This window comes from Nanorana parkeri, unplaced genomic scaffold (genome assembly GCF_000935625.1).
Source record: "Nanorana parkeri isolate BGI_ZX_2015 unplaced genomic scaffold, ASM93562v1 scaffold707, whole genome shotgun sequence".
Lineage (NCBI taxonomy): Eukaryota > Metazoa > Chordata > Amphibia > Anura > Dicroglossidae > Nanorana > Nanorana parkeri.
The window spans coordinates 615,832-625,884 of record NW_017306975.1 but is presented as its reverse complement, the minus strand read 5'-3'; the positions used below and the strand labels follow the sequence as shown (position 1 = coordinate 625,884).

The 10,053-nt window shown below is 44.3% G+C and overlaps 1 protein-coding gene across 2 annotated transcripts; it reads right to left on the bottom strand.

Annotated features, from left to right (window-relative positions):
- Positions 1-674: 674 nt before the first annotated feature.
- Positions 675-9,323, bottom strand: NKIRAS2 (NFKB inhibitor interacting Ras like 2). Of its 2 annotated transcripts, none has more exons than XM_018563878.1 (4): positions 9,291-9,323; positions 6,928-7,031; positions 4,358-4,599; positions 675-931 (listed from the first exon to the last, which is right to left on the bottom strand). In XM_018563878.1, exons 2-4 carry the CDS (start codon positions 7,019-7,021, stop codon positions 692-694), a joined length of 576 nt encoding a protein of 191 aa, XP_018419380.1. In that variant the 5' UTR covers positions 7,022-7,031; positions 9,291-9,323; the 3' UTR covers positions 675-691. The 2 variants fall into 2 exon arrangements, with proteins under 2 accessions (XP_018419380.1, XP_018419381.1); XM_018563879.1 differs by lacking the exon at positions 9,291-9,323 and adding an exon at positions 9,145-9,230.
- Between the last annotated feature and the right edge of the window lie 730 nt (positions 9,324-10,053).

Below are 10,053 nucleotides of genomic sequence, written 5' to 3'. Positions count from 1 at the left end.
CACCCCTCAGTTTGACAAATGTTATATATATTCTCAGCCAACCATTTACTGCAGTCACTGTATTTTGGCAGTGGAGGGGGGTGGGGGTTCCCCCATCCAGGCTGGTTAGCATGGATGTAGCATTTTAGTTTTTTTTTCCTCCTTCAGCCCTGCTGATTAGTGTACAGCCAGCCTTTGACAGCTGCAGGATCTTGGGCAGATGGGCATGTTAAATATGTCTTTTTGATACATTTTTAACGTAAAATCAATTTCTAGTGATCAACAAGCAATCTACTTACATGAAAGTTCAATTCCATTTACGAGAATTTCTATAGAACAAATAGGAGTGGCAATGTCCTAAATATAAAACAAGTATTTTGTTAATATAAGATCTGAAAAGGGTAACTCTGTGTGTCCTGGAAGCTGACATTAGGAAACTGACTGGGCTTTTCGGCTTACACCCTACTGGGCAGTAGCATGCATCCAATACATAACATCATCAATGTATGCAGAGTTACATATGGAAAAGCACCATGTTTAGTCACACTCAAGTAGAAGCAGCTGCCTGGATGGGTGCTGTGTGGGTTGAATCCTTGGTGAGCCATACAGTAGAGTGGGCAGAAGCCTAGAAGTGATAGAGAGAGAGAGCTACATGCAGTGATATCATGCTCACCAAATCAAGGTAAGATCACTACGTGGAAGTCACACTACTCTAGCTGTCCAGAGAACCACTGCCTTTGTTCCGCCTGCTCAGTGGGAAGGCAGACTTGTTTTGGGGCTGTGTCATTTTGCTAGCTAAGAACACAAATGGTTCGATCAGGGTGCGCCTCTCGCTCACTGAGACCTCCCACAATTTCACCTTCTCGCTCTTGGCCCATTGCTGAGCTGCGTCATGGTCCACCCGTCTCTGCTCCTGAAGATCACACTTGTTCCCCAAAACCACAATGGTGACCTGGGGAGAACATGGAGAAGCATGTCATTTATACTTTTACAGGTGAGATGACAAGAACATAGGAGAAGAACAAAAGAGACAAGCTGAATGTCCTATAAAAAACAGCCATAGTTATAAAGTGTTTAAAAGTAACACATTTATATTTATTATTTTGCACATTTACAGCAGAACAACAACAAAAAATAAATCATTTTACCATTGTGATGTAATAAAAAGGTGGACTTCAATATGAACATTTATTACATGCATTATTAAGTGAATAGAAAATCTCAAGAGGCTATAAGTGGGTAGAAAGGCATACTGCATAAATGTGTCCTTGATATTTTTAAAAGAGTACTATGGCCCAACCTTTTTTTGCCATAGTTCTCCTTAGGGTCACAGGAGGACATATACTAATGCCCTCCTGTGACCCTAAACTCAGCTTATAGCGAGATATTGCCCACTATATGCTGACAGCACAGAGCTGCGCTGCAGCAGGGACAAATCCAGACAATATTGTTGGGGTCCACCCCACTCCCTGATTGACAGCTGGCTCTGCCTCTCTAGAGGCAGAACCAGCTGCGCTCGCCCCCTCCACCATCTTTTCCTCCAGTCAGCGCTGGAGGAATGAATGGAGAGAAGGGAGGGGGAATCCCTGCAGGGAGTGGTGACTGACAGTCACCGCTCTCTGCAGGGCGAAGATCGGGAACTGAGCCATCAGCGGTATGTGATCGCTCAATTATCGATCAATAGTTACATAGTTACATAGTATTTGAGGTTGAATAAAGACATTAGTCCATCAAGTCCAACCTATTAGGATCTCATTCTAGGAGTACCCGTACCCCTGTATATTACGGTCCCTTAAGAAATCGTCCAAAAGTTTCTTGAACAATTCCACATTATTTGCTGAAATCACCGCCTGTGGCAGTGAGTTCCAGACCCTAACTGATCTTACTGTGAAGAACCCCCTTCGCCCCTTGTGCTGGAATTTTTTTTCCATCAATTTTAGGTGATGGCCTCTAGTTTTTGTAACGGAGTTAATTTTAAACAGTTTATCGCTAATGTTGCTACCACCATTAAACATTTTGTACATGGAAATCATATCCCCCCTTAATCTCCTCACCTCTAATGTGAACATGTTTAAATTTAGTAGCCTCGTCTCGTAGCTCTGGTCCTCCATACCCCTAATTAGTTTGGTTGCCCTTCGCTGGACTTTTTCCAACTCAAGGACATCTTTTCTTAGTACTGGTGACCAGAACTGGACCGCGTACTCCAGATGAGGTCGAACCAATGATCTATAAAGTGGCAAAATTATAGACTTGTCCCTGCAATACATCCCCTTTTTAATACAGGACAAGACCCTGCTAGCTTTGTTTACAGCAGCCTGGCACTGCAAACTACCTTTCAGTTTGTGGTCTACAATGACCCCCAAATCCTTCTCCATTTCTGACTTCCCCAGCGGCATACCCATAATTGTATAACCCATTTGTTTATTTTTAATTCCAAAGTGCATTACTTTGCATTTATCGACATTAAACCTCATCTGCCACGCAGAGCCAACATGTGACGGCTTCAGTGTCACTCCTCAACTCTAATTATGGCGATAAGTGTATTTCACTCTCCATGTAATTCTCCTTTAATGGACTTGTTAGAAAAACATGGTGAGCTGCAAGAATTTTTCTGTAGATGAATGCCATGTGATCTCCTATTTTATTAACGCTATAATAATACTTCAGGTTAGTCACTGTATCATAGATTTTGTCAGCCCCACGGCTCCATTCCTACTGTTTCCGGGTGGGCACACATTTTCTAGTAAAGAACACATTTTTACTGAACTATTAATGCGAGTCTATGCGTTGGCCATACATGACAAAGTAAAAGGCTCATTTTAAAAGCGGTCCCATCAGCATCACATACCTTCCTTCACTCTACCGTTGCTGCATTCGGCCGCCAAGAGAGAAGGGTTAGCTTTTTCAAAGCTCCATGTGGCAACTTGGAGCTTGCTCATAGTCAACCACTCCACTTCCATGTGACAGCATAGGGTAACTGAACTGCCAATGGCCAAACACCAGCACAGTCATATAAGAAAAAGAGGAGTGACTCACCTACTACCCATACCTGGGTGAACATTTCGTTCACTACTCAGCGCTGAACAGAGCAGAGTGCAAGCAAATGAAAGGTAGGTATAAACAGCTGATAGTGCCGCTAATAGGGCCAGTTCACACTACAGAGAGTGCGTTCCTGAGCATTCGCAGCCACGACCCCCCGCAATCGCCTACACCCGAACGCCTGGCACATCAGTGCCTGCGTTCCGGTCTAGTGCGATCTGCAAAAATGCTGCATGCACTATTTTTGCAGATCGCACTGGACTGGAACGCAGGCACTATTGTGCAGGCAATTGCACTGTGAACGGGGGGCCTGGCTGATGTGCCATTAACTTCAACGCACTGCCACGCCCCCTGCAGGGAGCCAGCCAGGTTGCGTTCCAGAGTCCGAACGCAGGCACTATTGTGCGGGCAATTGCACTGTGAATGGGGGGCCTGGCTGCTGTGCCATTAACTTCAACGCACTGCCACACCCCCTGCAGGGAGCCAGCCAGGTTGCGTTACAGAGGCCGAACGCTCCGAAACGCACTCTTTATGGTGTAAATCGGCCCTAAAAGTGAATGGCCAAAGCACATAATCACTTTAAAATTTTGGGCCATCTGGAGCTGTTTGCCAAAATGTTCTAGTATGCACAGCATATTAGCACATTATGGCAGACCTACCTTGCAGGTGATGCCCTAAGTACTCCAATGTGATAGCTCCCTTCCATTGCCTGCGCTTTCCTCTTCTTCCAGTCTTCTCCACATTCATTGCTTTTTTTTTGCCTTTTGGCTAAATTCATGCGCACAGTGGTTACTTCATCCTGGCATAGGACATTGCCGAGACTGTGCACGCAAGAAGAAGCAATTATAAAAGAAAAGACATACAGAGTTACCACACAATAGTGCAGCACACCAGACTGCTGTGCAAGGACATGAACACCTTGTACACTACTGATGAAAAAAAACCGTAAACGGTGACTGCTCCGGCAGTGTGCAATACAATGCAATCATTTGAGAACCATGGCTGTCTGGGTTACCTCTCCTTTTGGAAATACTGGTTGCATGGCTGTCCTGCTGAGCCCTAGTCATCTATACTTATAGTCACAGACCTAAAAGAGGCATGTAGAAAGGGACTTCTGAACTTTCTCTGATTTTCCAGATCTGCATGCTTGTTTCAGGTCACTGACTCATAAAAGAGGAGCCAAAATGTAATGTGAATATAATGCTACCAATAAAGTTGGTTCACATTAAAAATATGCCACATGGAGCATTTTTAGTGTTACTATTATTGGTTCTCTCCACAAAATGTCATCAGGAAATAGCTACATTATGCAGGCAATCACTGATCACAGGTATGATACCTCCTTCTTATCCTTGCATCTGTCGATCTCCTTCTTCAGAGCCTCCACCCTTTTGAAGGACTCCTTATTATCCACGCTGTACACCAGCACATAGCCATCAGTCCCTGAGAAGCAATGTTTAGGGAGTTCAGCCCCATCCCTCAATCCTCGGGTGTCGTAAAAGCGAACTTGCTCCCGCACGCCGCGGTCTGTCTCAATGGATCCAATGTATATATCTTCTTGGGTTTCCATCATGTCTGATCCTGGAAAACATTTCAGTGACAACTTTTTTTTATACATCCATGAATCTGCAAAGGTGGGTCAAACTGTGGTGGGCTGCAAAGTATTTTAGTGCGTTGCGTTGCAAAAAGAAAAAGTAATGCCTGATTTTAGGCACGCTGGGGTGTGTTGGCAGCCTATTCAAAATTAATGAGCTGCTTTAAACACATTGAGGGAATTTATCAAAAGTGGAGCAGACAAAATCTGGAGCAGTTGTACATGGTAACCAATCAGCTTCTGCTTTCAAATCTTAAATGAACAAACTGAAGATAGAAGCTGATTGGTTACTATGGGCAACTGCTCCAGTTTTGACAAATCTCCCCCATTGTGTGTTACTGCACAAATGTAAATGGGACTTCAGGGATTGAAACTTAGCCTTCTATTAAGGGCAGAGTCATTTAGTTATGTGTGTAAATCACAACAAAAGGCTGTTTACAACAGATGGCTATGCAGTCCCTATAATAAAATGAGAGTTTAACTGCTGGTTAGAAGAAGAAAAGACTAAATATCTCTTCTGCTGCCCACACCGCTGAACAATGCTCTGACAAGTACAAATGGACCCCCAAAATCCACTGGGAAGCCAACACTTCCAAGAGCGTCCAAGCTCCTTAGTCACCCGCAGCTCTGACTGGCTCCTCCTGATGACCTCCACATCCTGAAGTGTTGGTTTCCCAGCAGGCTTATTTCATTCAAACTAGGGATGCACCGATACCAAGTACCGTACTTAGTACAAGTACAATCTGTCATTTGTAAGGAGAACACGGAGCTCCTGGGATTTGTACATCTCGGTTTTAATTTATGATTTTGGTTTTTATAAACATATATATATATGGGATGCACCGATACCAGTTTTGCAAGTACGAGTACTGATGTACATCTCGGTTTTAATTTATGATTTTGGTTTTTATAAACATATATATATATATGGGATGCACCGATACCAGTTTTGCAAGTACGAGTACTGATACTTGCCCAAGTACTTACAGATACAAGTACTGATACATTTTTCTAAAACAATAAATCGACTCATGATTTCAGGACAGTGCTGGAGCACCAGAGCCAGGTCCCAGCTGCAACCCTGGTAGTTCTCATGAACATGCCAAGTATCGGCACAGGTATCTGAACATCCCTAATTCTAACTAATCAGAGCAGTGTAGGTAGCAGAATAGGCAAGTATTCAATATCTCCTCAACAGGTAACAACTCAATTTGGAAAGTTAGATTACAGTGCCACTCTAATGTGCAATATTTCATATCACCTAGATTACAAAAAAAAAACATTTTTTAAGTTGTATTTTTATTCCTGACTATAATAAGGCCCCATTCACATTTGGCGATTCGCAAATCGCGTGTTTGTCGCGCGATTTGCATTTTGCGCGATATTGCGCAAATGCTTGCATTGAGCAAGCTTGAATCGCGGCTAAATCCGCTCCAAAAAGGGTCCTGCTGTAGCGACGCACGACCCGTGACAGCAGGACCCTTTGCACTATTGAGAAGCATTGAAGAGCGATATCGCGCGGTAAATTGCCGCGATATCGCGGGAATTACCGCGCGATAAATCGCTAAGTGTGAACGGGGCCTTAAAGTAAATATATACAAAACCACTACACATTCTCCATGTTTCAGAATTGGTTTTACTCATGTAACTGACAAGCCACACATTGATGGACTACACTTTATAAGTGAGCACTTAAAGCAGACCTTACTCTCATCATTGACTTTTGCTCCCTGTAACCCTCCCCTCCTCCACAATATAAAAAAGCCTGTGGCAGCGGGACAACATTAGATTTGCTAGGCAGGCTTAACAAGTTAGAGGGGTTTAAAAAGCAGAGGAAAGAAAAGAAGTTCAGATTTGAGAAACCCCCCACTATATGTTTGCTTTGGTTCCAATAGACCTAAAAAAAAAAAGCAGGATTATACATAGGACACTACAGCAGCTTCTATTCCTAAAAGAGATTTTCTGAAAGGAACATATAATGTACCACCTAAGCCTTGAGATCTTTAACCCTTTGTTAGGACAGACAGTCCTAACAAACTGATAATGGAGATCTACCAGCACTGCACAGAATGGGATAGTTATTTCAAATATTACACCCTAGCCCCCCTCCCTAACACTATATAGAAGGGGAAAGCTAAATAAAATGTTTCGACAAGTAAAAAGCAAGCCAAAAAGGTAAGCAGCAATGTTTTGTATATTTTCTGAGAAAAGGAACATGTGACAAATACAATGTAGACGTTATTCCAATTTGGGTGTAAAAGGGGAAATACACTTTAGGTATATATCACATATGTGTTAAGCGCCATTCAACTTACCCACCACATGGTTTCCATACAATAGCTGCTCCAAAATGGAAGTTTTACCCACTGATTGCTGCCCGCATAACACCACCTTACAGCTCTTCCCCATCGCTGGAGTTCTGTGCAGACAAAACACAGATAATAAAAAGGATGTTATATACGTCTGTGTAGAAAATATACTATGAAAAGAAGTAAAAATAGCTGACCGAGGCTGTATATTACCCATCCCATTCCCACACAGTGAGCATATCGTATTATGGGGGTATACTAAATACACGAAGATCTAAAGACTAGACCCCAAACAACACATACTGTAAGTGTTGTCACATGGGTGATTCACCTATCATCTTCCATCACAGAGGGAGAGGGGATCAGGTAGGTAAAAGTCCTTTACAAGGATCCTCTAAACAAAATTAGCAGTTAACCCTTGCAGTGCAGACAGCCTCACTGCAAGGGTATTTTTGGGGGTTTAAAGCAAAACTGTGGGCAAATCTTAACCCTTAAAATGGGGCTACCCCCTCACTGCAATGGTTAAGTGCTTGTTTTGCCTAGGGAGCTAAAATAACAAAGTTATACTCACCTGAACCACCATCCCGGCTTGCTCTTAGACCAGTTCCTTCAGCCTTGCTCCCCCTCCAGCGGTCTAAGGTCCTGTGAGTCATCACATGCTATAAACAGTGTATAGAACGCGAGGACCCTGATGGACATACCATTTGCTGGAGTGGAAGAGAAGACAGACTAGATGGATCAGTGTACGGGATGGTACTTCGGGTCAGTATAAATGTTATTGTGGCTCCCTAGAGAAAATGAGCACTTAACCCTTGCAGTGAGGGCATAGTCCCACTGCAAGGGTTAAGATTTGGTTTGCCAAAAGTTCTGCTTTAAATGTAAAATGTTTTCACTAAAAGTAAACAACAACAACAACTGAATGCGACCATTTCAGAATGATTAATTACTCCATGCAGCATGTAATGTAACTGAAACACCTGGAATATTTAACCCATTCTAATCCCACAAAGCATGTCCACGGCAATGCTGTATTTGTGTAGAATACTGAAACAATCGCTTCATTAAAAGTTCAGACAATGTGTGGCCATCATAAGCCCTAAATATAGTTGCAGATCGTGATACACATTACAATCTGACTTCAGCAATCTTTGTACAAACTCCCATTTACACCATGTCCGGGCCAGATCTGGATGCACTTCTGCAAACGGGGGTATGTGTGTTTTTAACGCGTTTAGGGCTTTTTTTTCCCCAATAGTAATTCTGGTGTTTACATGTGTCTTGGTGTGTTCCAGGCCAGAAAAAAAAGTGCATGCAGTACTTTAACATTCTGGAACTGAAAGCATTGGTGTGAACTAGCCTCACTTTTTACCATAGGAATTAATAGGTACGCGTTTTTGGACCAGACCAGAAAAAGTTCTGGTCTGGAGACGGTGTGAACAAGCCCTTAGGGCCGCTTCACACCACAAACTCCGCGTTCCAGTGCGTTCTGCAAAAATAGTGCTTTCAGCCAGCTTGCGTTCTAGTGCGTTCCAGAGGCCGAACGCACTGGAACGCGGACTTTGTGGTGTGAACCGGCCCTCAGGCACCATTCACAGCTGAGAACTGGGCCAGCTCACTGAGTCTGATGAATTTCTTCAATGCAATCAGCTGTGGACGGGAGGCCGTGTATAATCCAATGATAGCTGCCACCATCCACAGCTGTTCGCATGTGATTTGCAGATCATGTGATTACCTGCGGACGACCACACCTTTACGTAGACTGTTTGCGTCCAATTGCAATTGTCCGCAGGTAATCGACAGCTGTCATGGCTTTGCAGAGGCTCAGCATCCACCCTCAAGAATCTGCTGGATTCTTCCTGTAACTGGGCACAATTGAGCTGTGTGAATGAGCACTTACATTTACCCAGTGTGAGGACCTACCTAAACTTTCCAATCAGGCAGACTCTTGTACTACAAGATTATTGGTAGATCTGAAGGAGCTTGCATAGTCACATTATAACGTGTGTGCTGAGCCTAATATTGCAGAGATCTCAGGCATGTTTCGGTGTCCTCACACTGGCACAGCCTTTGTGTACAATACAACTCCTGCATTGTCACAGCCCAGGGGATGCAAGTCATCCCATGATGAGTCGACTGTACGACATGATATCAGCAAACCCCAGGGTCTGTTTTGTCCCGTATCTATACACAATACGACAATCCCGACATTGTAGAAACACATACCTTCTGTAGCAGGAGCTCAGGAACCAACTGCCAAATTCTTCCTGCTTCCTGCCAGCCAAGGATGTGTGCACAGAGGAAACAAGGAGGGGAAGTGACAGTGTGGGACACAGCGCCATCTAATATCCCGACATTGTAGAAACACATACCTTCTGTAGCAGGAGCTCAGGAACCAACTGCCAAATTCTTCCTGCTTCCTGCCAGCCAAGGATGTGTACAGAGGGGAAGTGACAGTGTGGGACACAGCGCCATCTAGAGGACACGACGTGTACTGAAGACTGGGCTGGCTCTAAAGCTTGCCATGTCACATGTCCTGCTTTATGAATGAATGCTGCTTACCAATCACCAACTGCACTTTTCCTTCAATCAGATCCAATGACTTGCACGGAGAGATCGCCCCTCCAAAGCCCGAGAAAGGGGATTTGAACCCACTTTTTACATGATGTAATACCATTTATGTAAAGCAATAGATCAGCGGTTCTCAACCTGTGGGTCTTGACCCAAAAGTGGGTCACAACCCAGTGTTGAGGGGGTCACCACATGCTTTGTGCTGCGCTAGGTGAGAGGCTCCTCAGCCACCTCCTAGAGCAGCAGTGTCAGCTCTCCGGCCGCACCACTAGATTGCACTGCAGCACCGCCAGCCGAGGAGGATCAAAGAGAGGGGAGCGGGTGGGAGTGAGGGGAGTTGAATGCCGGCTTGACCACCAAAGAGCCCACACTGGCCACCAAAGAGCCCACACTGGCCACCAGAGAGCCCCATTGAGCTCATTTGAGCCCACACTGGCCACCTGAGAGCCCACATAAATACTAGTATTGGTGCATTCCTAAATTTTACCATTGGGGGTCACCACAACCTGGCAAATTTTACCGAGGGGTCCCAGCCCTGGAAAGGTTGAGAACCATTGCAATCAA

Bases quoted from the DNA above. Each gene is read 5' to 3' on its own strand.
- NKIRAS2 (XM_018563878.1), bottom strand. From the start codon at position 7,021: ATGGGGAAGAGCTGTAAGGTGGTGTTATGCGGGCAGCAATCAGTGGGT. The intron at 4,600-6,927 runs GTAAGTTGAATG...AATGTTTTCCAG, and splicing joins GTATGGAAACCATGTGGTGG to GATCAGACATGATGGAAACC. The intron at 932-4,357 runs GTATCATACCTG...TGTTCTCCCCAG, and splicing joins GATGCAAGGATAAGAAGGAG to GTCACCATTGTGGTTTTGGG.